The following is a 26364-nucleotide window of genomic DNA, read 5'->3' as shown; positions in this document are numbered from 1 at the left end:
AATATCAAAAACTTTTTAAACTTTAAATATTATCAGTCTATAGTTAAAACCTTCTCTTTCCAATTATGGTGTTCATAAATAAAATGTTTGGATTTTACGAATTCCTTTCCTATCAGCAAGCCTGACTCAGTCAACACTTTAAGGAGGGTGCTATCTGACAACACGCAAAACTTTAATGACACAGATAACCCGGAGTATACAGACATCTGCAGAAAGCTGCATGGTTTTCTTTAGTTCAATAACCTAGCAACTTTACAACTATATTACAAAAACTTACGAATAAAAACTGTTAAATAAAGACAATAACACCATTCAACATGTTTTCCTTTTTATTACATCTTTATTCTTTAAGTACTAAAAACAAACAGAAATAACATCTTTAACCCAGAAAATTTTAAAATCAGAATCTTATAATAATGTAGTATATTTTTATTAACTATTTTAAAGATTATCAAGTAATATCATTGGATTAAACCGCTGTAAAATAGAACATCACAAATAACAAAACTGCCTCACTTAGAGATAATGGTGTTAATAACGGCATGTAAATACAACGTAACTATAGGCTCCTTTAACCAACTCCCAGTCATCTATTCTGTAACTTCTATGATCTGTAATTGTTCCTTTAAAGATTCACTTATACAAAAGGCAGAGTTACAAAGAGACAAGGGGAGAGATAAATTGTTACCTTGCTTCATCACTCCCCATATGGCCTTACCAACCAGGGCTGGGCCAGACCAAGCACAGACACCACGATCCTCACCCAGGTCTGCCTTGTGAGTAAAGAAGCCCAGGTGCTCAGGCATCCTGCCCTGCTTTGCCCAGGCTACCGGCCAGCAGCTGACCAGAAGTGGAGCAGCCAGGACAACAGCACCATCCCAGGCAGCAGTTTTCCCCACCAGACATCAAACGTCACAATGCTAGCCCCTGACTTAAAACTTCTAATGGACAATACACTACGAGCAATTGACAGGCCATGACACATTCTTTTACTACCCACTCTTATTAAGTATGTATTATTTTATGGCTCTTAATCTTTTATTCAACTAATCAGGCTACTTCTGCACATTTGGTTTTTTCTCATTTTTAAAAAATTTTGTTTATCAGACATCTTTGAACATTAAGTTTCAAGTACACCAGAATACTTCAATAGGATAAACCTATACATGGGAAACTAATCAGTCAATGGTCAAACCTAGTTTTACAGATTATGGCGGATACTCCTGTTGTCATTTATTTCAAAAGTGCCTTTAATTCATACTCTAAATCGTTGTCTCATAGGTTCCCTGAAATGTAAATAATTTATTAATAAGCTCCCTTCATTAATCTGTTGCTTCCCTTTCCTAGGCCAGTAAGATCTGTCATCATGATTAGGAATTCATGCTTCTTAGGGTTCCCTTTACATGTCTTTTACACAGACACTGGGGAAAAACTCATTTAAGTGGTAATTCTTATCCTAAAGCAATTAAGACATTAATTTTCAAACACACTTGAGTCAGTTTCTTTACGCTTAATGCATCCTCTAGAAAGATAATATGAAAAGCAGAAATATTTTTATTAGATCAAACAGTATTAAAGCATCAAACTACAAACATTTTATTGAATTGTGTAACCAACAAAGCATCCAACTGCTTTCCCAGTGAGCCACCAGCACGTTACTCACCAGCTGGATGGCTATCATGAGAACCGTCTTCAAGGAAAACGTCCTGTCGCACAAGTCAAACAGGTCCTCTAAACTGGGCCCCAGGAGTTCCAGCACCATGGCATTGTATTTACCACAAGGGCCAAAGTAGTAAACTTGAGGTATACCATCTGGAAGAAAAGACCAGGTTTTAACAGTCTCACCACTGTAAGTACCAAGCTTTTTACCCCCAGAAAATTAACAAATACACATTTTTTTAAAATTTTATAGTTTCAAGCACCACCACAGCATTTGTGCCTTTCCCAGACACATCATAAACTCTTCCGAAGCACACCCCCCATCCTACACCTTCTCCTTGCTGTGTTCCTGGCAGCCTGGTTACCCCTGATGGCGGGCATACAGGAGCTGCAGTATCTCAGTGTCTCCACACGCTGAAGCATCTGTTCCCGGAGAGGCCTTCAAGATGCTCACACTATGCACGTTACAAAACACATCTTTACACCAATAAGAAACACCTTCACACCAAACCAACCTTTGGTCCTTATTCCAAAAAACCTTCTGAAATATGCTCAAATTTCCATGGCCTGAAATGCTTAACACATAAGGAAGATTCTATTTTAACTGAACAATAAAATCACAGCTATCTTAATAACCCTATGGAGGGCTAATTTCACACCCTACAATTTCTGGGTATATACACCCTACAAATGAGATTTCTGAGATTTTATTCTTAAGGTTTAGGGATAAGGCAGAAGTGACATCGGCACTTGTCTGGTGACCTGATGTGACTCACAAGGAAAAGTATCCCAGTGCGCATAACATCATGAGGCCAAGGCCCTGAAAACGAGTCTAGATGCTGGACACCAGCAGCAGCAAAGAGGCTCCTGTGTTGGCCATGCAAGAACAAACAACTCCCAGGGCAGGGAGGAGGCCCTAGGGACCAGAAGCCATGGACCCTGAACCACAAGCAGGTAAATTCTGACAAAAACCAATGAGCACAGACAAGGGTGGGAGCCCAAGATGAGCATGCAGTATAGGCTCACAAGTAACTGCAGCCCAATGAGGCTCTTGCAGAGGAACCAGCAAAGCTTTTGCCTGGCCTTCTAAGCAAGAAACTTGTGAAATCACAAGGTCTCTAAATTAGTAGTTAATTCATTATAAAAGCCATCCAAAATTATACAAACTTCAAATATAAAGTCAGAGGCCATCATTGTATATTAAAGTGTGCTTATTTGAAGAGTGACAGGGACAGAGCAAAGGAAGGCACAAACAGAAGGAGGCTTGTCCTTCCGACAGTTCCTGTCTCAATGCTTGCCCCGGCCCAGGCTGGTTCAGGTAGCAGCCAGGATTCTGAACCTCAATGAGGGTCGTCTTTGAGGCTGTCAGACACACAGCTGTCTGAGTCATGGCCTGCTGTCTCCCCAGGCGCGCCTGAGGAGGAGGTTGGGACCCGCAGCGCAGCCAGGAACCCACCCCAGGCACACTGACAGCACACAAGCATCGCAATCAGCATCTTATCCCACAGGTCAAACAGGGCCGGACATTACAGATACAAAAATGAAGAAAACACTACGATTAAGATGATCAAAGCAGTGCAGACTTGGGCAAATGTTTAAAGTCTACCAAATACACTCAGCACCCTAACAGAATAAATATGAAAAAACTCTAGTATCTTAATAGTTCCAAAGAAAGCATCTAACAAAACCCTCAGGAATTCAGAAGAGAAGGTTCCCAAATCTGATGAAGGAAATCAACAAAAAACTACCTGGTCAACTCCTGAATACTTTCCATTTATGAACAAGGCAAGGATGTCTGCTTTTGTTTATTCTACTCCAAAGTGTGCCAAGCAAAAATTATAGGAGGTCGTTGCTTTATACTCAAGTCTGCAGAAGGCCCAGACTGGATGAAAAAGAGTCCCTCACATTAACATTTCAAGTCATCAACTGAAACTGAACTGTTTATCTGACTTGAGAGACAACAAACATCCAGGCAGGGTGATTGTGGTCAGCACGGCAATGAGTTCCCTCTGTTTACCTTACACGAGGTGTTGCCTAAAATAACCTGAGCTTAAGCCATCAGATGTGTTTCAACTGTTCTCAGATTCTCATGTTAGAAGGCAAGAGGCTTTGAAATGCCTCAAGTGCTTTCACTCTTTCTGCATTTTCCAGCCTTTCTCTCTAACCCCTTTATGAATAAAGGCAAACATTTCTGCTCAGCCCATGTACACACTAACTCTGTTTTATCGTACAAGGCCTCATCAGAGAACTGAAAATGCAGCCAATTAAGATTTCTTAAAACAAACTGTTGTAAATTTCTCATTAACCAAATGAACCAAACACACACACACAAAAGAACTCCCTAGAATTATAATACTATTCAAGAAAAACTGACAAGAATATATTACCAATACTTGAATTCAAGTTTTCTAGCAAAAATGAAAACCATGTAAAATCTGATGACCTTGACAGATTTCCAATACATAAAATCTTGTGCTCAATAAAACTGATGCTATTAATTCTTATGATTTAATTTTTCATAATGAAACATCAATATTTCAAATATATGTGCAATTCAGTCTGCTAGTATTTCAAAGAAAAAAACAGTGCCAAGTAGTCAGACTCCTTCAAGGGTAAATGAGCCAGCCACGGCCCAGCCACCTGCAGAGAGCAGTGCCTCTGGCATGACTTCTCCCTACACTGCGAGTGACTAAGACACAAGCACTTCTCCCGTACTGACACAGAATCCACAGGGCATTCACCATGTACATTTAATCAGAAAAGACTAACAAAGCATTGTTCCCTTGTGAGAACAAAATTTAGCCACATTTGTGGGGTAAAAAACCCATGCTATCCTTTTTCAAAATAAGCACAAATCTCCATGTGATTATGTTCAGGCTCTGTTGTTTGTTCCAACTGTCAACTACTTAAACAAGCATCACCCTTGAATAATTCATACAAAATATGACATATTCAACCCGTGAAGGGTAACACAGCCCCTACCATGTGGGGACAAACCTACTAGTTTCTTCCTAAACACTCCTCAAAAATGTTTGCTGCTCTTTAAAACTTTCTTTCCTCTTCAAAATAAAATGCATTTAATGAGTCGTTAACATACACATAAATAGAAAAGGCTAAAATGAAAAATCAGAAAGATGAGAGATTCATGGAAACATAGGTGCTTTCTGCTTTCACTTTTATGGTTACGAGACCTTTCCAAATTTTTATGAAGAAGATACAGACCACAAAGAAAAAATTACTTAAAATGTAATTTCATTTCTCAGGATGAGTTTTGACAATTCCTAACACTGAGCGAACAAGTCAAATTGTTAAGATAAAAAGTTGGGGGCCCAGCGCCATGGCCTAGCGGCTAAAGTCCTCGCCTTGAACGCCCAGGATCCCATATGGGCGCCGGTTCTAATCCCGGCAGCTCCACTTCCCATTCAGCTCCCTGCTTGTGGCCTGGGAAAGCAGTCGTGGACGGCCCAAAGCTTTGGGACCCTGCACCCATGTGGGAGACCTGGAAGAAGTTCCTGGATCCTGGCTTCAGATCGGCATAGCATCGGCCGTTGCGCTCACTGGGGAGTGAATAATCAGATGGAAGATCTTCCTCTCTGTCTCTCCTCCTTTCTGTATATCTAACTTTGTAATAAAAAAAAAAAAAAAGTTTGAACTAATAAGAGGGCATAGGGTAAAAACAAAACAAACTAAAAGTATGACTGACAAGTCCAAAGGCAGCAATATTTTTGGAAGTCCAGGAAAGAGGGCACAAGAGAAGCGCAAGGAGAGTCAAGGAGTGGTCACGACACCCACTGTGTCTGCGTTCAAAGCATCTGACTGCTAGAGAGCAGAGTGTAATCCAAGTCACCAGCAGAAGCAAGCTTTCATTCTGTCAACTATCAACTTAAACACCATTCATTTCCAACTGTTCTAAAACTATTTTTATTTGAGACTGCTATAAAAAGCCACCCATTCTGAGCTTACGAAAGCTCTCTGTGACTATTTATAGGGATGTCTAATTTTCAGTAAGTGCATTTCAACAACCCCACCCTCATTCCCCCAAAATTCACTTTATTAAACATTTCATTTTGTATTTTAGTTTTTCAAGTGCTAAAACAGCACTGATGAATTAAAATCACAAACATTAATGCTGGATGGATAGGCATTTTATCCCTCATCTTAAATCACTATAGTTCCTGAAGTGTGGCATCAAATGAATCATCAAAGGAAACGGTATCATGATCGACCTTTAGTTCCAGAGTCATTCATACAAAATGTTAAATTGGAAAGATTTAGAATAAAAGCATTAACACAGACTAAAATTTAGACTCTACAGCTCATATTTAAACAAAACTAAAATCTGATTAGAAATGTTAATTACAATTATTAACACCCAATTGTAACACCAGCTGTATTCTTTTTAAAACATGTTTTGTGTTAAGACATATTTCACCTTTAGCATACACACTTCTTATACTCCCAGGTCAGCAGTTCCCAACTCGCAAGCGGAAGGTAGGGGTACTGGAGCAGAGGCAGGGGCCCGGAAAACCTTTCACGCAAGGATGCCATTTACCCTGTCCACTCTCATTCTCTGATAAATGAATGAGCAAGTTTTCCAAGTACTAAAGGACATGTTGAATCACAAATGACAGAATACAGAAGATACAAAAATTTAGCTGTTTTTCTATTAAGGCAGACATAAAAGAGCTTGGTAAAATAGGTAAAGCAATTCACTTTTCTCATTTTGTTTTGGGAAGTACAGCTCATTCACATTTTAAAATGTTTGCATTACTAGTATTGTTACTTTTAAGTGAGTGTCACAATAGTATATTTGTTTTCATTTCTAATGTAGTAGATGGCAACAGCTATAATGCGGCACAGCATTAGCTATAACCCAAACAGCAGCAAAAGTTGAGATACCTAAACAGTTTCAGAAACACTCCAGGATTATGGGAGATGAGCCATACATGAAGGATGGCAGCATGATTCCTTACTTTGGAAGGATCCCAACCTTATCATTGCCCATCTCAAAACTTATTTCTCACATGCTCTTTAAACTCTTCTGTCACAATTTCTGCTACCAATAGGCTAGTTCATTTCGAACCAATTCACTGAATCCTGTAGTTTATCCTTGATCCTCTTTTTTCACCAGGCTCTACACTCTCCAAGAACACCTCACCCATTCCTTTTAATTTCAAACAGCAGGCAGGTTTGATTTCAAACAGCAGGAGGTTCCAGATTTCAGCTTCCTAGCAACACCCTTCCCTGGGGACCAGCAGATAATGGCTCAGGTGCCTGGATCCGCTGCACTCCCACAGGAAACCCTGATCACGCCTCAGGTCCTGGCTCCGGCCTACCCAAGCTCCACTGGTACAAGTTCTGGGGAAGGAGCCAGCACCTGCAGCCTTCCCGGAGCTTCTCTGACTGCTGCTGGGTCAATCTCTCTCCCCTCCCCCCTTTCAAACAAACAACCTGTGTGTTCTTTACTTGTGAATCTGGATCTTCATTTTATTCAATGAACACTGACTGGATATCAAACAATAAGACTATACTAAATATTTGTTGTAGAAAGTGATGGTGTACAATATCTATGTAAGGATACAAAACCTCAAGGAAAAAGAAATTAAAGGAAGGTTATTTTGGTGCCAAAAAGTTTGAACTCATGCATAGGTTTTTATAGTCTGCATTTTTCCATGAACATTATGAGAACATGTATAAAACAGATTCAGTGAACAAGAGGGGAAAAAAAGCTACTTCCTGGTGAGCGATACAAAGGAGAGACACGTGGGCGAACAGAGACAGAACCAAACTGTCTCTTTATTCACAGATCTCTCACTGAAGAATATTAAATACTTATTTTTATTATGAGAAACACACTAACAAAATTCACCATTCTAACAATTGCAGGAAGCCCTAATTAAGCCTCAGGTCCTGGCTGAGCTCAATGACATCTTAATACATCTCATTACTGTACAACCACCATCCTTACACATTCCCAAAGCCTTCTCAACATTGCAGATGGAGATTCGTACTGAATAAACAATGACTCCTCTGAAACAACAGAAATTTCTTCTCCCGGAAGGAGAGACCAGGAGCCTGCAATCAGTGTGACCAGGCAGGGTTCCCTCCCCTGACAAGCTCTAACAGAGACTCCCAGAAACCCTTGCAGGTGCTTAAGGCTCAAATCTAACAGCAACAACTCCAATTTCCGCTCCACAGCCCCACCGCCTTCTCCTTTCTGGTGTGTGCAGATTGTGCGCCTGGCCTTGTGTCCTGTGCGTATTTGTGGTTGTATTTCCGGCCCACCTAAACAGTCCGCAGGAATCTCCGGTTCAAACTCCGTAATCAGTCACAGCGGCAAAGCCTTTGTGCCGTGGTAACATTCACAGAGATTATGACGTGGGCATCCGTACGGGGCCACTATTTAGCCCACCACAGTATCTTCAAGTCATTTTAACAACTAATTTACTGCCACAAACTTAAGAACTTGGCAGTTATTTGCATCTTACACTCAGAATTAAATGTTTTCACAACATTTCTCTGCATACAATAGCAATAATTAAAAAGCCTCTAAATTTCCTATATTTAAAATCAAAAAGGAATCACTCAGACCTTAATAAAAGTCTAGTAAATAAAAGCCCTAAGAAGCAACTATTTTCAATTAAATTTAAAATATTGTTCCTTAAAACTAACAATATTTTATTGTGGCAATTTAATCTAAATGTCAACAGTAAGAGAAGACTTCACCTCCAGATCCTAACTGCTTGTAGAACCTGTACTCCAAATGCAGCTGTGGCGCTCTGGATTTCATGGGCTCCTAGAGTAAAAACACACATAGATATTGTTAGCAAAAACAACCAAGCCCCACTTGCTAATGTACTGAATTCGCATGTCAAGTCTACAATGCAATATTGCACCAGATTTCTTGCACTGTTCAAAGGTAGATAAATATAAAAACCAACTTTATGTTTGAATACAATAAACTGATGACATTCATTACTGTACATAAAGTCAAGTAAACTAAAAGTGTGGTGAAGAGCAGGCATGAGGGATTCTCTCAGGCTTACCTCTGACCACAGAGAAAAATACACACCTAAACTTGGAAACTAACAACATGGTGACCCGGAACACTACATCTGCTATTCGCAGGAATTCAGCCCTGAACTGTTTACGTAGTTAATTTTATTTGTTTGAAAAACAGAGTGAGAAAAAGTTTCCATCAGCTAACAAAGTTCCCATCCCCCCACAAATATACATAGGACCCCGGTATCTCCCAGGTACCAAGGAAGGACGTGAGACTAAATCCTTGTCTTGCCTGTGAATGCCAGGTTCCCATTACATGAGGCACCAACACCAGTGCCCAGGACCTGCATCAGCAGGCAGCCACAGTCAGATGCAAGATGCAAGCATCTCCACCAGTGTCTAAACGCCCTGACACTCAACCATGACTCTTATTTTTTATTTGTAATGAATGTATTTATTTGAAAGAGACACACTCAGACAGAGAAGGATGGAAATACCACCTATAGCAGTTCAGACCTCAAATGCTCACAACAGACAGCTAGGCTGGGCCAAAACGAGACCCAGGAATTTCATCCTGGTTTGCCACAGGGATGGCAGAGGCCCTAGTAATTGGACAATCTCTGACTGTCTTCCCCATCACACAACAAGAAGCTGGAGGGGAAGCTGAGCAGCTAGGATCGTGGTGGCTTACCGTACTGCACCACAACTTAGATATAGATTCTAGGTTGAAATGAAGTCACAGAAAAGAAAGAACACACTGTGACATGAAAATTCAGACAGTAGCAACCATATCTTTTAAACTGTTTTAACTGAACAAAAACTCACATATGATGAAACACAATTCTTAATTATCAGATAGACCCGTGAGCTCTGCGAACTACACCTGCCTTAGGCAACTAAGTCAAGTAACCTACACCCACCATTCCTGCCTCACAGGCAAGAACTTTTGAACTTCTATCACCCTTGAATTAGCTTTTGCCTATTGTTGGATTTTACCTAAATGATAAAACAGAGTGTATCTTCCATATACGCATTTATAGACACAAAGACATGAACAAAAGCACAAATTATATATGTACAAATAACACTAAATTCTGAAAATATCTACAGAAAACCACAGCAGAGTAACAAATCCAGGAATCAGCAAGGAAGTAATAACAATGTCACAGAAAATGTAAAGAAACAACAGAACTCTGAAAATTAAATAGCTAAACCTGATCGGCGAGCTGATTAACACAACAGAAGGGAAAATGTGGGAACTAAAAATTAGGAAAAACATTACACAAAATGGATCAAAAACAGAAAGAACGGTGCTGAAAAGCAGGTTACACTCCAACCTGCTATACCCATTTAGGTGCTGCTCTGAGCCTTAGCTGCTGCACTTCCCTGATGATGTGCCTGGAAAAGACAGCTGAGAGCAGCCTAAGAGCTTGGATCCACACATGCAACATGGCACACCCATAAGAAACTCTCGCCTCCTACCTCCAGTGTGCCCACTGCGGCCATGTAGGGAGCGGACCAGTGACTGGACTCTGTGAGCTTCTGTGTGTCCAACTCTGCCTTCCAAAGAAATCAATCTTTCAAAGTGCCATGGCATAGCCCAATAATCCTCCAGAGGTATGGGCAGTGGTTCTCGTCCCAGCTGCTCCACCTCCAATCCAGCTTCCTGCCTGTGGCCTGGGAAAGCAGCAGACGATGGCTCAAGTGCTGGAGCCCCTGCACAAATGTGGGAGACCCAGAAGCTCCTGGATCCTGTTGAACTGTGGCCAATGCAGCCATTTGGGGAGTGAACCAGCAGATGGAAGATCTCTCACCCTGCCTCTTTTTTCTCTTTAACTCTGCCTTTCAAATAAAATAAATCACTTTTTTAAAAAAAAGATTTGTTCATTTTCATTACAAAGTCAGATATACAGAGAGGAGGAGAGACAGAGAGGAAGATTTTCCATCTGATGGTTCATTCCCCAGGTGAGCACAACAGCCGGTGTAGAGCCGACCCAAAGCCAAGACCTAGGAACCCTCCTTCAGGTCTCCCACACGGGTGCAGGGTCCCAAGGCTTTGGGCCATCCTCGACTGCTTTCCCAGGCCAGAAGCAGGGAGCTGAATGGGAAGCAGGATTGCCAGGATTAGTACCTGCGCCCACATGGGATCCTGGCACATCCAAGGCAAGGAATTTAGCCACTAGGCCACTGTACCGAGTCAAATAAATTCACTTTTTTAAAAAGAATTTTTTCTTTAAAGAATAAAAATGAAAAGCACATAAGTGGCAGTCTGGCTGGGATCAGCCCCCATCAGTCTGTGTGAGACAGGAGCAATGAGACAGAACTAATCTGCATCTACAGGATGCACAGTGGCTATCGCACACAAAAGTCAAGTCTGAGGTCACCCCAGGCAAGGTTTCTTGGTGGGAGGGAAGAGCTCCCCAACTGGACTGCTGGACTCACACCCTGACCACAGGGGAAAAAAAATCACAGGATGCGTGGTCCAACCTTGGAGTGCACGGTATCAGGACTGGGCCTCCTCGGCTACTGCTGCCTGCACAGTAGACAGCATGTCCAGGTACACATGGGGGACATGACAGCCAGCTCATCTAGGCCAGCAGGGAAAGTCAGCCGTCTCATCAGAGGATGGAAAGCAGGACACGCTGGACAATTGTCCCAGCCAAGCTTTGCAGCTGGTGCCTATGTCCATCAGCAGACCTCGAAAATATTCACTCAACCCTGCAGCAATGATACCGATAACATCTCAGGGCTATCAAAGCCACTCAAGAACACCCTTGGAACACTTCCCCACAACAGTCTCGGCGCTGATCAGTTTGACAGCAAGAAGCAACACCCTCCCTGCTTCCTCCCACGTCACTAGAGGAAAAAAGAAAGAAGGGATTAAAACCTGTGTCCCACCTTCCTCCATGTCACTCTCCTGGCCCTCACCGGAGGCCCACACGGGCATGCATCCCCCTCAATTATGCAAGCCATATTAAAGATAAAATTAAAACAAGAAAAGAAAACTGATCCCTGGAGAAAGCACATCTTATAAAAATGATTTCAGAGTCCCGATTAGCCCCTAGTTTCTCCTGCTGCAGCCTTCACACTGGCCACAGTTGGAGGTTCAGAAAGGTCCAGAAGGACTTCACTCTCCCTGATCTCCCTCCCCTGTTACAGCATTTCTTTGAAGAGCTCAAAGACAAGCAATAACCAGTCTTACCACACATAAAAAATATTAACAGAAAAGAAATTACAGAAGGTGCTAGGAAATACATTTGCAAAGAATCCTGAATCAAAAGAACACGCTGGTGTGTAAAATGCTTGAACTACCAAGAGAAATACTGCTAATGCTAATTAAACACAATTAATTAAACATAATACCTAATTAAACATAGTATCACAAATTACAAATCCAATTTACAATAGTGGCAAAGTAAAAGGGCTGATTTTTGTAGAAGACAAAATCAAAGATCAAGATCAGTTACGCCCATTATTTTCCCTTTGAAAGAAATAATAAGCAACAATTGAGGAAAAACATGAAGCATGAACTTACCAGTTTAATTGCCACATATTCATTTGTATATAAATTTTTCCCTTGAACCAAAAAAAGAAAAAAAGAAAAAAGTCAGATACTGCAAGCAATGAATTTTTAAGGCTACAGTAGGTAAAATTATGCTTTGGAGGACAAAGCACATAATATATTTAAGTGCAGCATAGGTTTTTGCTTCTAAGGAAGCAAATTATGCTTTACTAAGGCAACGTTTAATCTTATAATCAACTCAGCATCGCATTTAGTATTTCATCTGAACTTAGTAAAGTAATACTAACAAATACACAAATGAAAAGATACTGATGTTGTACAACCACTCTAATACATAAAAACGTAAGCAATACACATTAAATGAACAGTGAGACCAAAACTCCTATCATAAAAACAGAAATACAAGTTTACTCTCCAAAGCAACATTCCATTTCATGTTAACTTCTTTATTACTGAGATATAATCTTACTAGGGCTCATATAAATCAGCTGCACGTAAGAAACATAGAATACACTTAAAACAAAACAATAAAGCCAGCATTGTGCAGTGTCCACAAACGGCTGCCTGTACCACCAGCATTCACATGGGTGCCAGTTCCACTTTACCTGGGAAAGCAGGGGAAGACGGCCCACATTCTAGGATCCCTGCTTCTACCTGAGAGAACTGGACTGAGTTCCAGGTCTTGGCTTTGGCCTGTCCCAGCCCTGGCTGCTGCAGCCATCGGGGGAGCACATCAGCTCATGGAGAATTCCCTATCTTCCCTCTCTCTCCATAACTCTGCCTTTCAGGTAGATGAGTAATCATAGATAGATAGATAGATAGGAAGAAAAGAGGACATTATTAAGTAATTAGCTCTGAAAAATTAATCCAATCTTCTGAGAAAAAAAGAGGTATTTATGACTAGATGACAGCCAAATTAATTCAAGTATTTTGACAGTTAACAAAGTAAGAAAAATAAGTTTTCATCGCAATGTGCTGAACAATTTCTAATCATTACAGCATATAAAGAAGATCAGATGGTTTTAAACAGATGTAATCACATAAAATATTTTAAACTTCTGGGATATAAGAAAAAAAATCTATCAAATTTAAAGAATAAACCAGAATAGAGATCTAATGTGAATATGAGAGAGTCAAATGAATTATAGTAAATTTTGGCACTAGCCAATCAATATTAATGTAGAAAATTCAAATGGGTTAGTATCTATAATCTAAGCAGAAAACTATGAAAACAACTCAATATATAAATCATTGTGTATCAGGGCCCGGTGCGGTGGCACAAGTGGTTAAGGTCCTCGCCTTGCATGCCCGGGATCCCATATGGGCGCCGGTTCTATCCCAGCAGCCCTGCTTCCCTTCTAGCTCCCTGCCTGTGGCCTGGGAAGGCAGTCAAGGACGGCCCAAGGCTTTGGGACCCTGCACCCACGTGGGAGACCTGGAAGAGGCTCCTGGCTTCGGATTGGCATAGCATCGGCCGTTGTGCTCACTTGGGGAGTGAATCATCGGACGGAAGAGCTTCCTCTCTGTCTCTCCTCTCTGTATATCCGCCTTTCCAATAAAAAAACAATAGAAATAAATCTTTAAAAAAAATTATTGTGTATCTTTGTAAGTATATTCAAAAGAATGAAAACAATAGTAAATTTTTGATCTCTGAGTTTCTAACCTTTTTCCAATTAAGACATGTTACTTTTTTATACTATATAAAATAGAAAAATGAACTTTTTAAAAACTAAAAGTAACTGGCTGTGGTCACAGTGGCTGCAGAAGGCTGGGCAGGCTGGCGCTCTCTCGTACGCTTCCCAGCCCAGCAGCACCGCAGCAGCTGACGGATGGCAGGAAGACCCCTGAAGAGCTGCACTTCCAATGGTTGCCACATTTGAACAGCTAATTCACACACACATGCCAACACTTCTCTCAACTTTGTTACTGTGGCACAAAAATGAGTGAAAACAGAGTAAAAAAAATAGAAGCATTCATAGTAATGGGAGGACGTGGAGAGTCACAAACTCAATACAACTGGCACACAGACGGAACTCAAGCAGAGGTTGCAGGGCAGGGACATGAAGTTCCAGCCATGTACTCACGAACCTACTTAAATGCAAAAACTTACATCATATTTCATATTTTTGGTCTATTAGTTCAACAATTAAATGCCTCTTCATTTATAAGGATATATTTGTAGAAAAATTCAGTTTGCCTCTAATACGTTTAAGTGACTAATGATATAAAGAGGAACTTAAACTTGAGGAACTGATATTTAACAAATGAACAATTCTGGTTTTGAATTCAAACATGGAATTTTTGTTTCATCAAAACATTATCCTTTTTTCACAACTATTTTTGTATGCTCACTGTCCACAGTACACAGGGGGGAAAGATCATGATACGATGTTAAACTGAATATGGACTCCACAGAATCAAATATTATCAAATACTTCTAAAAGTACTGGCTGGTCTACGGCCATAACAGCCTGAACGTGCCCGGGTTTAAACTAAAAGGACTGGCTAGCGCACGCTGTGATATCTCCCTTTTAGGTCTCAGTAGAAAGCACTAAATAATCCATCACAATGCTAAGAAATGTGAGGCTCCGAGTGCTTCAACGACACCTGAGTGCAGGGACAGCTAAAATGTTTCTATTTTTCTGATTTATTATCAGTGCTTTAGTCATGCTTGTCCATGATAGGCATAATCTAAAAACCAGTTGCATATGGCTCAGACAACTAGATAACTTGGTTTCTCTAACTCACCAAAGTCAGAAACATCTGAAAATCTCAAAATCTTTTTAATCCAAAATCCTTCAAAAACAAGATGCAGAACATTGATCCTCAATGTCAGAGCTGGCCAGCCACACCAGATGACATCTGTGCAGAGTCCGTCCCTGTCCTTCACGGGCTTGTTTCAGATAGCACACATTAACTACACCAAACTAGCAGATGATGGAGCCGCTACACGTTACAGCTCTGCAAGCTGAAGAGGAGAAGCAGCTCGCAGATCAACAATCTGACGAACCTGCACTGGCCTCACAACACTGAAGCCAACATTCTTTACTTGTGGAGTTAGCACTCTCGGTGGTCCAGGCGCCGGAGGCCCCTGATACACCACAATGCCTACCCTGCTCAAGAACCAGGCTCATCTCCTGACTGCTCCTCTCCAAAGACAGTACGGCTCCCAGACCTAGGGCCCAAGCCAGTCACTCAACTGTTCTGTGACATCTGGCAAACAACTGTCCCTCTCAGCTTCAACTGCCTTCTCCGAAGAGGTAGGTTTAACTTGACCGGTGTTTCCCGAAATTCCCTGGTTACAACATCAGAGTCAATGCTCTCAAGCCCTTAGCCGTAACATAAACGTGGGCAGGTATACAAAGAAATTCAACGAGAAAAAGATGAAATTTCAACAACACAATCTTCATTAACTTCATGCAATTTCACTATATTCCCTGACCTTAAGCCATATGCATTTCGTAGCAGTTCCTAAACAGCTGCTAAATGTTCAAAGGTCTGAAAACGTAATCTACGCATCTCGTAAAATACAACCTGCAAAGCCTTCCTAAGCAGCTATTAATGAGCTTTTTAAATCGACTTTTTTAAAAATCATTTTTTTAAAATGAGCCTTTTAAATCGACTTTCCTGCTTTCTCATATTCTGCATGTTTAATCACAACAAACTAAATATTCCTATATAAAAGAATTCCTTACAAATGAAAACACAATTACATGAGAAATTTCCTACATGTTTATCCTTTTAAATTAATACAATTAAATAAATAAATCCTTTGCTTTAAAAAAATATTGCCTACTTAAAAACGAAACACTTATAACGCAGAGAAATAAAATCAATTCACCTAATCGTAGTTCTCCAAAATTGCCACATCCGATTTTCTTTCCAACTCTAAAGTTAGGTCCAACCATTAAAACTCCAGAGGAAGAGCCAGTTCCTCGAGCACTGTGTCCTGATCGGCCACTGGGCCGTGCCATCCTGTCATCCACTTTGTCCTTGTCTTTCTTTTTATTATCCATATCAAGTTTGCGGTACTCCACTTTGAATTCTTTAATCAAGACCAGCACACTGAAATGGGGTCTGGTGAGAGCAGGTCCATCACTGGGCGCTGCACCAGGTGGGCAACGCTACCATTCAGGTCGCGGCAGGTGGGCAGCTAACTGGGGCGTGTTCATCCCATCCGTGAGAATCCGAACAGTTGTCCTCTCAGCAAAACATGTCTTCCAAGGGATCTTTTGAATGAAGTGATTCTTGACAGAGAGCTAGAATATGAAGAAAAGAAAATCAGTTAGGAAATGCAGCACATGTTGGGAAACAAGAGACAGCAAAATCACAATAACCTACTGCCAGTTTCAAACCGCAGTATGGGTGTGCTTAGACGGCAGCACTTAGGGTGCCTCCAGGATCTGCACATCCTCTCAGGGTTCCTGGGTTTCAATTCTGGCTCCCTCTCAATTCCACTTGCTAATGATGCAGTCCCCACTAGGCTCCGATAGCTGACTCCCTGACACCAATCTGGAAGAGCTAGGCTTAGTTCCCAGCTGCCACTTCAATGCAGCCTAGCCTCATTTAGTGTGGGTAGTTAGGAGTGAACCAACAGATATAAGATCTCTATTGGTCCCAGGGCGATAGCCTAGTGGTTAAATCCTTGCCTTGCATCCACCAAGATCCCATATGGGCACAAGCTCATATCCCTGCTGCTCCACTTCCCATCCAGCTCCCTGCTTTGGCCTGGAAAAGCAGTGGAGGACAGCCCAAAACCCTGGGACCCTGCACCCAAGTGGGAGACCTGGGAGAAGCTCCTGGCTTCGAATTGGCGCAACTCCAGCTGAGAGGACCAGCGGATGGACGCCCTTTCTGTCTGTCCTCTCTGAAAATCTTTCAAATTAAAACAAATCTTAAAAATAATTCCCTCATAATCATACATAATAATTTTCAAAGTCTTTTCAAATACACACTCTCTTTTGAATTTTTCTTCAAATATGTTCTGCATTTTAGCAGATATGGGAAGGAGCACAGAAGAGAGAACATAGTGAATGTTCTTGCTACTCCTCAAGAAAACCAAGTTTAATGTAACATTTTAACTAAGCCTTAAAACAATGTACAATTTCACAAGACTAAAAAAATTTTAACAGGCAAAATCCTTTTAAGTTAAGGAAATTATTAACTTGCCTCATACAAATGAAACACTGAAGCTTAGAAAAATATTTAAGACCTCCGAAAATCTTTTCCTGTCATCTTTTCTAGGTATTTCACTAACACTTAACCGAATCCTGTGGTAAATCTGCAACCTTATTCGATCTACTTCACCTGCCTAACAGATCTGAGTGAGCTCCTGCTTTGCAGCCACTAAAGCACAGACTTCATCAGTGACTAAGACCAAGATCAAAGACTTCTATCTAGTTCTGAAATAGTCTGACTGCAAAATATAACCATAAAAGGGGTTTTCTAATGATAGTATTTTCTAAGTAATATTACATTAATTCTGAATCTATATGATTAATTTAATAGTATTTTCTAACTGCTGAGCAACCTCTCAGAGTGCAATTAGTTGTAACCTAACCTCTTTACGAAGTTTGATTTGATGCTCCATACTCCTTTACTTATGGATGAAACTGGGAGCTCCTGTTCACTCTAACACTGGGGGAGCCGTCTGCTTGCACCCGTACTACAGTAACTGACAGTGAACAGCTTCTCCTGCCTTAGCATCTCTTTCCAGGCTTCAGGTAACTGGCACTGCAAACCGGGATCCCTGAGAGACACAGAAGGGAAGGCCCACCTTCACCCACGCTCAGGACATCTCCCCACCCCAACACACACGGATCTCAGACCAGAGAGTCAAAACTGTTGAAAAGAATGCAATTTGCAGGACATGGCACCAAATGTAAAGGCGTTTCATAGTTGTGAGTAACGAGGCAGTAAGGCCAAAACCTGACACAGGTAAAGGGGGATACATTGAACCAGTTAAGGATAGATGCTACTACAGGATTCAGTAAAGAACGGCTGAGCACCTTGACTGAGATCCCAGGCAGGCAGATGGAGACTTACAGAGACTGTGACCACACTTTAAAGCAGTGACTAATCCAGACTTCCCTAAGCAAAGCCAAAGTCTAGAGAGGGTTAGGAATCGCTCTCAGAACGCCTATCCACCTATCCTGTACACAACAGGTAAAGTCAGCATCCAACACAAGCACTGGCTTGTGTTCCAGCTGCACCACTTCTGCTCCAGCCTCCCATTAAAGCACCCGGGAAAGCAGTGGAAGATGGACCGAGGGCTGGGCTCCCGGCATGTAAGCAGAAGACCCAGAAGAACCTCATGGCCTTCGGCATGGCCCAAATCTAGCTGCTGGGACTACTTCAAGAGTGAACTAGCAGTTGTAACCTCTCTCTCTCTCTCTCTCTCTCTCTCTCTCTCTCTCTCTCTCTCTCCCTCTCTCTCCCTCCCTCCCTCCCTGAGGCTCTGCCTTTCAAATAAACACCTAAAAACAATTCTCTGTAACTTAACTATGTCTACATTTTCAAAACTACCAGAACTGTCACAGATGTTGAATTTACAATGTCCACCATATAATTACAAACTGTCAAACATGCAAAGAAGCAATAAGCACGACCCAGAGTCAGGAAACAAAGCTGACAGACAACAGACTCCAAGAAAACCCTGATTAGAATTAGAAGACAAGTTTCCCGGCACGGTGGCGCAGTGGTTAAGGTCCTCGCCTTGTAAGCCCGGGATCCCATATGGACGCCAGTTCTAATCCCGGCAGCCCCACTTCCCTTCCAGCTCCCTGCCTGTGGCCTGGGAAAGCAGTTAAGGACAGCCCAAAGCTTTGGGACCTTGCACCCACCCAGAAGAGGCTCCTGGCTTCAGATTGGCTCAGCTCCAGCCGTTGCGGCCACCTGGGGAATGAATCATCGGACAGATCTTCCTCTCTGTCTCTCCTCTCTGTATATCTGCCTTTCCAATAAAAATTTTTAAAAAATAATCTTAAAAAAAAAAGAATTAGAAGACAAGATTCCAAAGCTTCTAAACCATGGTGGAATCCTGTTACTGAAGAAAAGCAATAAGATAAAAAAAATATTTGAATAATGGATAAAAACTTGGCAAAAACATCAATCTATGTATAATTTGAAGATATCAGCAATCCCATCATAAGATAAATGTAAAGAAAACGAAACCTAGGCACATCATGGACCAAGTGCAGATACATAGATTATTGAAAGGAGATTATAAAATTGTATGTCATATAAGGATTCTAACTTATTTTCAGAAATAGTTGTGAACTACGACTGGGGATGGGTAGGCATTTCAAAGTAATGAAAGTCAGAAGGGAAAAAAAATTCTAACACAGAATTCTACATCCAAAAAAATTATTCTTTAAAACAAGTTTTGAAAACATGATTTTTCGAATGAAGAACTAAAAATTAGTCACCAGAAAACTTCCTCAAAAAACACGTATTCTGTCTTTTAATGTGAAATAAATCACATGAAGCCAGATGGAAATTTAAGACATCAATTAGAAGTGTACTGGAAACAGGAAATGCATGGGTATTTATCTCCTTTAAAGATAATTTACAAGTTGAAAGATAAATAATGTATTACTGTCATTTGTAACATGTAAAAGTAAAATATACAACAACTTAAGTTTTTAAAAGATTTTTAAAAGATTTATATATATATGTAGATACACACACACATATATAAGTGTATATACATAATTGGAAAGGCAGATATATAGAGAGAAGGAAATAAGAGAAAAAGATCTTCCATCTGCTGGTTCACTCCCCAATCAGTTGCAATGGCCGGAGCTGAGCCAATCCGAAACCAGCAGCCAGGAGCTTCCTCGAGGTCTGCCATGTGGGTGCAGGGTCCCAAGGTTTAGGTCATTCTTGACTGTTTTCCAGGCCACAAGCAGAGAGCTAAATGTGAAGTGGAACAGCCAGGACACGAACCAGCACCCATATAGGATCCCAGTGCATGCAAGGCGTTAACTTTAGTGACTGAACCACCATGCCAGGCCCTGAAGATTATTGCTCTAAATGGAATTACACTGTTATAAAATAACACTATTTTCAATCTTTCTAGATGGATACTAAGTATTCACACCACAACTTAGCCATTCCACAATGTCTGCAAATCTCCAACACATTGTGTACAAGGCTTGTGTCATGATCCATGTCACCCCGGCGACGGGCAACTGTTCTCACCTAGATGCTCGCGTTTCCCTCCAAGTCCCTGCCAACGGGAGACAAGCAGAAAGCATCAGACTCCAGGTCGTCTTAGGACCCAGCCTCAGCCATCGTGGCCAGCTGGAGAGTGAACCAGCCGATGGATGGAAGCTTTCTCTCTTTGCTCTTTCATTCTTTCTCTTTATCTCTTTCTTCCTCTCAGTCTCATTCTCACTCTGTCTCCTCCTCTGATATTGCCTTTCAAGTAAATGAAATTAAATATTTTTAAAAAGATATATAATTGTGAAGTCATATAATTCCAAATTAATCCTAAGTGGCCAGTGACAAGCTAAGAATCCACACTAATTTAATACTTAGACCAAACCTACTATATAAATTAAGTACAGCAGGAATAGCTAAAAGGCCAAGAAAAGAAGTAAAACTGAAAAGTAAATATTTGGGGGGGGGGGGAGGGTAAAACAGAAGACATATGAGAGAAAACAAGAAAAAAACACAACAAGACAATAGACTTAAAAACACAGAGATAATTAAATGGACCAATTTTCTCCCCAGAAAAGGCATTAGCCCCAAATAACATCTGGAAAAGAGGAGTGTCTCCAAGTCTCCAAGCACATTTCATAGTAGAAGTATTAATTCCAGAAGGAGACATGGAAGTTAAAAATATGGATTACAAAAGTGAAGTTTAACAAACAAAATGGAAGAAAGATAAAGGAAAATGTCAACACCATTCTGTTTAGTAACTATCTGATAAAGCAGAAGATAGAGATATCAGTAAGTATGCAGATCTAAACAAGATCAACTATCTTGACATCTGTAACAAGCGCCACCACCGGGGCCTGCACTGTGACAGAGCGAGTGAAGCCACATCGCCATCCCATCTGAGCACCAGGGCTGACTGCTCTACTCCGGTCCAGCTCCCACTAAGGCATCTGGGGACGCAGCTGAAGAAGGCCCACGTGCGCTGACCCCGTCACCCCGTGGAATACTTGGATGAAGTACTGGTGAAGGCCTGGCCCAGCTCAGCCTCCTGCCACCATATGGAGAGGAAACCAGGGCGGGGATAGCTGCCTCTCTTGCTTCTCTGTGTAACTCTGCTTTTCAAATCAATAAATAAGTATCTTTTTAAAAATTGTAACATCCAAAATTACAAATTAAAACTTTCCTTCTAAGGTCCATCTAGAAAAATCAAATGCCATGCATTTCTGAATTAATGTTCAAATAACTGGACTATTACAGAGGCTACCCTTCAAATAAAAAAATTAAAAACCAATAACCATACTATAGCTACAAAATTCCCAACTATAAAATTAAGCACACTTCTAATTATCTCCAAAGTGAAAAAAGAAATGAGAAAAAAAGTAACAGAATAACCAAATGCTTGATTTAATTGTTGCAGGTTGAAACCGCAGTAGTGCCGAGAAGACAACTGTTTTAAGTGCTTACTGAAAAGAAATCTTTTAAGTATGAATAAGACACATTAATAAGCAAAAACATAGGGATTCTTAGTAATACACTGAAAATGAACAAGTCTCACCAACAATAAAACAGAACCTAGAATAAAAAAGATCATATGCAAAACGAAACTCTCATTGGATATACACAAGAACTGCACAAAGAGAGCTCAGTGAAGCTGAAGTCAAAGAACGTATCCATCTCTCTTTCTCTCTGTAATTCTACCTTTCAAATAAATAAATCTTTCAGAAAAATACATTGGAGCCTGGGGCAGTAGTCTAGTAGTAAAGTCCTCTCCTTGCATGCGGGACCCTGCACCTGTGTAAGAGACCCAAAAGAAGCTCCTGGCTCCTGGCTCCAGGTTGGTTCAGTTTCAGCCACTGTGGCCACTTGGGGAATGAACCAGCGGATGGAAGATCTTTGTCCCTCCTCTCTGTAAATCTGACTTTCCAATAAAAATAAATCTTTTTAAAAAGAAAAATACACTGAGGTTGAATGAGACAATTTCGTGTTATGATCACACAAAATAGGATAAATTTCTTTTTTTTTTTTTAAAGATTTATTTTTATTATTTTGTTGTTGGAAAGGCGGATGTACAGAGAGGAGAGACAGAGAGGAAGATCTTCCATCCACTGATTCACTCCCCAAGTGAGCGCAACGGGCCGATACTATGCCGATCCGAAGCCAGGAGCCTCTTCCGGGTCTCCCACGCGGGTGCAGGTTCCCAAAGCTTTGGGCCATCCTCGACTGCTTTCCCAGGCCACAGGCAGGGAGCTGGAAGGGAAGCGGGGCTGCTGGGATTAGAACCGGCGCCCATATGGGATCCCGGGCGTGCAAGGTGAGGACCTTTAATCACTTGCGCCACCACGCCGGGCCCATAAATAGGATAAATTTCTTAAAGAACTTCTATATGAAGCCAATGAGCATAAAAAATAATGATCAAAATCACTTCTGGTCATGAAAACATAAATTAAAACCATAGTGAAACCTGCTACACTACTGAACCAGCTAAAATTTTAAAAACTGATAATATCAACTATTGACAAGAATGGAAAACAACTAAAAGGCTTATAAATGGCTTGGTGAGATTATAAAGCCAAATGACTTTGGGAAAAAATTTTAACAGATTCTTAAAAAATGAGACATATACCTATCTTATCATTTACTTGGTACCACTTTAACAATCTACCTAAGGAAAGGATTTATATACCAATGTGTATAACAACCTTAGTCATAATATCCAAAAACCAGACACAATCCCAAAGTCAAGCAGACAAGCAAGCTGCTATATTCCTACAAGAGATTACTCTTCAACATTCAAAAAAAATAAACTGCTGATACAGGAAACAATGTAATGACTCATATTTAAGGCTCTATTTTACAATTCTAGTTACATGAAGTTCTGTATCAAGAAAACTAAACTGTGGTGACTGAAGTCAAATCAAGAAGCAAGAAGTTTGAAAAATAACACAAGGAACTTCCCTAGGGAAGGAAGTGTTCTCCCTCTTAATCAGGAGGGGTAATATGGCTAATGCAATTGTTAAAACCTGTCCAGCTACATTTGAATCATAAAAAAAAAAAAAAGCCTACAGAACAATTCACAAAAAAAAAAAAAAAAAAAAAACCAGCATACTACTTCATAAGTGAGGGCCTGGCTCAATGGCTCAGTGGCTAAATCTTTGCCTTGCACATAACAGGATCCTATGTGGAGACCAGTTTGTGTCCCACCTGCTCCACCCAGCTCCCTGCCTGTGACCTGGGAAAGCAATGGAAAACAGCCCAAAGCCTTGGGAACCTGCAGCTACACAGGAGACCAGGAAGAAGATGATAGGCTAGGATCCGGGCGTTGTGCCCACCTGGGGAGTAAACCAGTGGATGGACAGAAGATCTTTCTCTGTCTCTCCTCTTCTCTGTAAATCTGCCTTTCCAATGAAAATAAATAAATCTTTGTGTAAAAAAAAAAGTGGAATGTTGTTAAAATACACATCTACCGCCCTCAACAGTGTTACACTGACAGCACAGCTGACAGATTCTGAGCTGTATCCAAGGCGCCGAGGAGGTAGAATAGTGCCAGGACTACCCATCCTTCAGTGCAAACAGGTCAACAGTTACCACGCCAAGAGACAGACAGTACTGCCAGCACGGTCAGAGTAACAGCACACAAAGTAGACTCCATCACCATCTAAGCACAGTCAAGGAAGTGGGAACGTATGAGCTAAACTCGCATCGTATCCGGTAGCGAATTAAAAGATAGGAACAAGATCTTGAAAAAAATCAGAGACAAAAATGTATGTGTGTAGTGGGAACTACAGAAATACTACATGAAAATATTTAAAATAAACAGTTAAAAAGCTTGCATCAAATGCAAAGTTCAAAGATTAGTAATGTATTGCCTGTGTATCTTTCTATAGTTAATTATCCGTATGCAAACTTTAAATAAGTCTATCTTAAGTGATGGGATATTAAACTCATTGTTTACATCCTGAGCATTTTGTGAAGAAGCAATCTTTCAACAGATCATCCAAAGAGAGTATGACCCTAGAGAGTCACGACCAATGCAAAGTACACTGTTATTTTATCACTGCATTAACATCTATCCTTAAAAACTAAGCATTTAAAAGCCAATCTCTTTAGAAAAAAGTACATAGGGCACTTTGAAATAGTCTCTCTAGGATAGGACTAGAAAATGCCTCACCTTAGGAAATCAGAAGGGAAGTAAAGTATTGTTAGATAAACCATGTGATGCTAATATTCCAAGCAGTGCAATCCACACATGTAGAAAGTTTCTCTCTGTACTTTCTAGTTGTCAAGCAGAAAATGGAAACAGGACCAGCTAAGAGATTTACAGCATACATGTAGCAACACAAGTTAAAACAACCCAGGAATAACCCCCGCAATATATTACAGCTTATAGCCAATAGTAAAAACTGAAAATCGGCCTCAGAAAGATTCAAGTCAAAAGTTACAAGGAAGAATAATGTTAAAACTAGGCATCCATAGAAACAAACACTATTGATGAAAGTTTTGAGAAAAAAAATTACGTCCTACTTAAAATGTCTTATAATGGGAGTCTGTGTTGCAGAGTAGCAACGTTGGCATCTCAAAGAGGTGTTTGTTAGGGTCCCAGCTGCTCCACTGCCGACCAACTCCCTGCCGGTGCACCTAGGAGGGCAGTGCAAGGCAGTCCTCATGCTTGGAGCCCTCCAACCAGGATGGACACCCAGATACGGCTCCTGGCTTGGGCCTGGGCCAACCCGACACTGCAGCCATTTGGGGAGTGAGCCACCCAGCACATGAAGACCTCTCCATCCAGCTCTGTTCCTGCCCTTCCTTGCCAATCCCATAACTCTGTCTTTCAAATAAATAAAATAGACCTTCTCAGAAAATCTTACAAGGCAAAATATTTACACTACTTAAGGATATTCTTATTTTTAGGGGATTTTTTTTTTACTAAAACGTTAATCCTACTACTAAAACTAATAAACATGTAATAGCATCAATGTATATAAAGCTACACGAGTATTAATAACTACTAACAAAATATTTATGACTGCTTCCATAATTATTCTCAGCTTACTTTTTAGAAATCTAAATTTAAAACACAAAAATCATCAAACATAACCCTTAAGAACTAAGAAACTAATTGCCTTGCTTTCATAAACAAACATAATTTTGATAAAACAACATAATATCGACTGATAAAAATGAGCTGTGACATTCAGAAAACGTAAGCTATGCTCCTGAGTAAAAAGGCAGGATGGCATGTCTCATCTGACGGCTGCAGATCAGCCTTTCACAAAACTGAAAATCAGATTCCCTGATGTGCAGGGAGTGCCACGGGGCTCGATGGGGTCAACTGACCTCCTGAAGGCAGCGAGGCGACAAAATACAGGAAGCCAGCTCTATCAGTATACTGCATTCCTGAAAAACAACACACTGAAGAGCAATATTCTACCCAGCTTCCAAAATACTGCTGCAACAAATGGCACGACTCCTATAGCACTGAATAGCACAATTTCCTAGATAACCCTTCATGTTTATCATGTTACTCAGTATTTTTGCAAAAACAAAATTATAAGAAATGGAAATCAGAGAATCAAATCTTACATTCAAATGTTATTTGCCACAGCAATGATTTTCCCCTTTGTTACTACAAATGAGAAGTCCATCTTTAGTACATGAAATGACTCAGTGTTTCAAATGTGATTTTCAATCTCTATAAAGATTATATTGCAATTCACGTCTTCAAGCTTCCCTGAGGCTTAACGAGTGAGGGTATCTGTGATGTGATGGCCGGCCCTTCCATCACATGCTTCTATTAGCACCAAGTGTCCCAGCTACTGGCTTCTGGCATTAGCTCAACTGTGGTTGTCTAAGAACAGAATAAACATTTATTTTTACAAGCTAAATCATTTACTAAAATGTCAAAAATGGATATCAGTTTCTCTAATTATATACTACAGAAGCTTTTCTTGTCTCAGAAAGATTTGATAACAATCCTTAACATTTTGTAACTTCTAAACTTCCTTCCAGTGATATTCCTG

At 40.7% G+C, this 26364-nt stretch overlaps 1 protein-coding gene across 4 annotated transcripts in view; it reads right to left on the bottom strand.

Annotated features, from left to right (window-relative positions):
• Positions 1-26364, bottom strand: part of CSNK1G3 (casein kinase 1 gamma 3) — a 73839-nt gene that overhangs the window by 27769 nt on the left and 19706 nt on the right. For all 4 annotated transcript variants that reach the window (XM_040968625.1, XM_040968794.1, XM_040968709.1 and 1 more), the window contains exons 2-5: positions 16026-16443; positions 12197-12237; positions 8386-8455; positions 1664-1812 (exon numbers count right to left, since the gene is read on the bottom strand). In XM_040968625.1, the coding sequence (XP_040824559.1) occupies positions 1664-1812; positions 8386-8455; positions 12197-12237; positions 16026-16200 (435 nt within the window). In that variant the 5' untranslated portion in view covers positions 16201-16443. The remainder of the gene's footprint in view (positions 1-1663; positions 1813-8385; positions 8456-12196; positions 12238-16025; positions 16444-26364) is intronic.

Source organism: Ochotona curzoniae, unplaced genomic scaffold (assembly GCF_017591425.1).
Source record: "Ochotona curzoniae isolate NIBS_2020 unplaced genomic scaffold, NIBS_Ocur_1.0 contig_1, whole genome shotgun sequence".
Taxonomy (NCBI): Eukaryota; Metazoa; Chordata; class Mammalia; order Lagomorpha; family Ochotonidae; genus Ochotona; species Ochotona curzoniae.
Note: the sequence above shows the minus strand (reverse complement) of the source record. Positions and strands in the feature narration are given on the sequence as shown.